At 40.6% G+C, this 2500-nt stretch overlaps 1 protein-coding gene across 3 annotated transcripts in view; it reads left to right on the forward strand.

Annotated features, from left to right (window-relative positions):
* Window positions 1-2500, forward strand: part of LOC138041546 (SMC5-SMC6 complex localization factor protein 2-like) — a 28223-nt gene that overhangs the window by 18568 nt on the left and 7155 nt on the right. For all 3 annotated transcript variants that reach the window (XM_068887283.1, XM_068887284.1, XM_068887285.1), the window contains exon 8: window positions 410-538. In XM_068887283.1, coding sequence (XP_068743384.1) covers window positions 410-538 — 129 coding nt within the window. The remainder of the gene's footprint in view (window positions 1-409; window positions 539-2500) is intronic.

Consider the following 2500-nt stretch of genomic DNA (forward strand, 5'->3'; position numbering starts at 1 on the left):
AACTGATCTCATCTTTGCACCAACCCATCCCAATACTACATGTATCTCATTTGGTCAAATGCTACTTACAGACTCGGAAATTGCCAAACAGACGATAACCCGTCGGGTGCGTTAAATTCGTCTAGACTCGTAACAACTGTCCAACGTATTGAATAATCAACGAACGAAATGATGTATGAAATGAATCATACATTGAACTGCGCATACGAAATCAAGTGAAGCTATGATCGTCGCAGTTAAAAACTACATGTATGAACGCATTTTTAGCAATTGGGTAGAGAAGCCTGAAAATTCAGGACTTCAACGGAGCTATGAACCCTCTGAGGTTGGGAGCTGGTCATTTGTGAGTTCAAATGTTGCCGTGATGACTAATGAATATTGTTTTCATTCTTGTTCTTTATGTTTTTAGGTTTCAAAGATGGTCAAACTTGTGGAGCAGCTGAAACCGGGAGAAAAATCCGATTATTATCTATTGCATACTATTATTTCATTGGTGAGCCATGCAGTAGGAAGTGAGGACTTACTACCCAAGCAAAGGGTAACTATAATTATAGTCTAGTCTGGTGTCTGCACTTATTTATAAGACCCTTGAGAACCATGCGTAGCTTTCTTGATCTGTGCCACTTTTTCAATAAGCCTTTGAAGTACAACCATAATTAATGAAGGGATACGGTTATGAAACTTGACAAGTCTTTTTGTTACATGTTTTTGTCTGTATTTTTGGCCTTCAAGGTGCACAAAACACACCTTTTTTCGAGAAGATAACCAATCAAATCTTTCGCTTAAATTATGCGCAACTAATTTGTGAACCTGTGCGAAACGAAAACAAAAGATTGTGTAGGGTCACCGACTCACGGTCAATTCAACGTCGATTGTGTCAACGTTGTTCTCGCTTTTGAAGGTTTTAAGGTTTCATAACCAGTCCCTCGATTAACTATAGTAAAATCAAAACAAATAGAGATCCTAAATTCGTATCCCATTGGACCCATTGTCTTAAACGTGTGCTTCGACTTTAACACTAAAGACTGAAGAATTTAATGGTGGAAACCTGTAGCACTTGTGACATTTTGTGAAATCAATTGCATTTTTGAGGATTTTCCTCAGTGCGTGAGATCACTTTTTGTACACTTGATAAATCTGTATTCTCTTTGTGGCGTATTTGTTTGTGTGTGTATTAATAATGGTAATTCAACTGCGTGGAGTGCAATTTGGTCCAGCCCGGTCAAAATGTTTTTGAGTAGTTGGCAAGCTGGCTACAGTAATAGGCAGCAGAGGCCGAAGGCCGCTGCTTCAAGGCCGGAGGCCCTTGCATGCCATGGGGATCCGGGGGCATGCTCCCCCGGAAATTTTTGAAAATATTGGCTTCAGATGGTTGCATCTGGTGCATTTTAGGGTAAACTGAGCTCCTATTAGATGGCATTAAGATAACAGTAATTAATTAAGAGTCACACAAGACCTTCAGTTTTCAAATTAAAGTTATATTCCGCCAGAAACATTATTGGAATAAAGGATTACTATAGTACAAGCAAGTACTTCTCAACTTTGAAAGTGAGAAATTCAGTTCAGTGCCGAAAGTTGCCTCATAATTGCCAACGAGTCAGGCCTTCTGAAGACAGAAGGCCTGGCGAGGCGGCAGCTTATAGAGCCGCGAGAAGATTTTTAGGCGGACGAAATCTCAGAAGCACTTCAAATTTGAGTGTAATGTAGACCAAAAGCCGTAATGTAGACCAAAGCGATGAAATGTTGACCGTAGCGATAACCAATGAGAGTGCCGCACGAGTACGCTGGGTGATGTTTGCAGCCGCCAGGCGCCAGATCACGCAAGCTTGGCTCGTTGGCACTTTAGCGACAGTTATAACTAGTAATTATATTATAGAGTCGGTTAAACTGAAGGCTTCAGATCTTCAAATCATTTGAGCAATATATAACCTCAATGCAAAGCTATGGTTTTCCGGGGCTACATACTTGATGCCGTACGAAAAACTTTAGAAATTTGCGGAGTCTCTGCGCCAACGTCACGAGATTGTTTGGACACCATCTTGTTTGTATCTGCAACAACCGTGGCTGCTCACCATCCATTCGGCTCACTTTCCCACGCAATGAGCTCGTTCCTGCAGAAGCGATCGTGTGCGGCTAGGGTTTACCTGGTGTATTTTTTAGTTACAATTTGAACTGGAAGTAGACGTTATAGCCTGAGAAAGGATAAAGGCTAGCAGTATGCAGTCGAAACGTAGTGATTAACAACAACTCAGTGATTAACAACAATTCGAACAACCTCATCCTGAAAACACGTCTGACAAGTGTGAATTCGAAGTAAGCTGCAGATATTGCGTTGTAGGCTGTAGGCTGTTGGTCTGAAATCATACGTGCGCTCGTTCGATTTTGAAAAATTGCACAACACAAAGTTCAATTACCACTTTATTACACCCATTTAGAAATCACACAGTAATTACTTAATCTCTCAAATACAGAATTTTAGTCAGTAGAATTATTTTATTCA

The sequence above is a fragment of the Montipora capricornis genome, chromosome 3, assembly GCF_036669925.1.
Source record: "Montipora capricornis isolate CH-2021 chromosome 3, ASM3666992v2, whole genome shotgun sequence".
NCBI lineage: Eukaryota > Metazoa > Cnidaria > Anthozoa > Scleractinia > Acroporidae > Montipora > Montipora capricornis.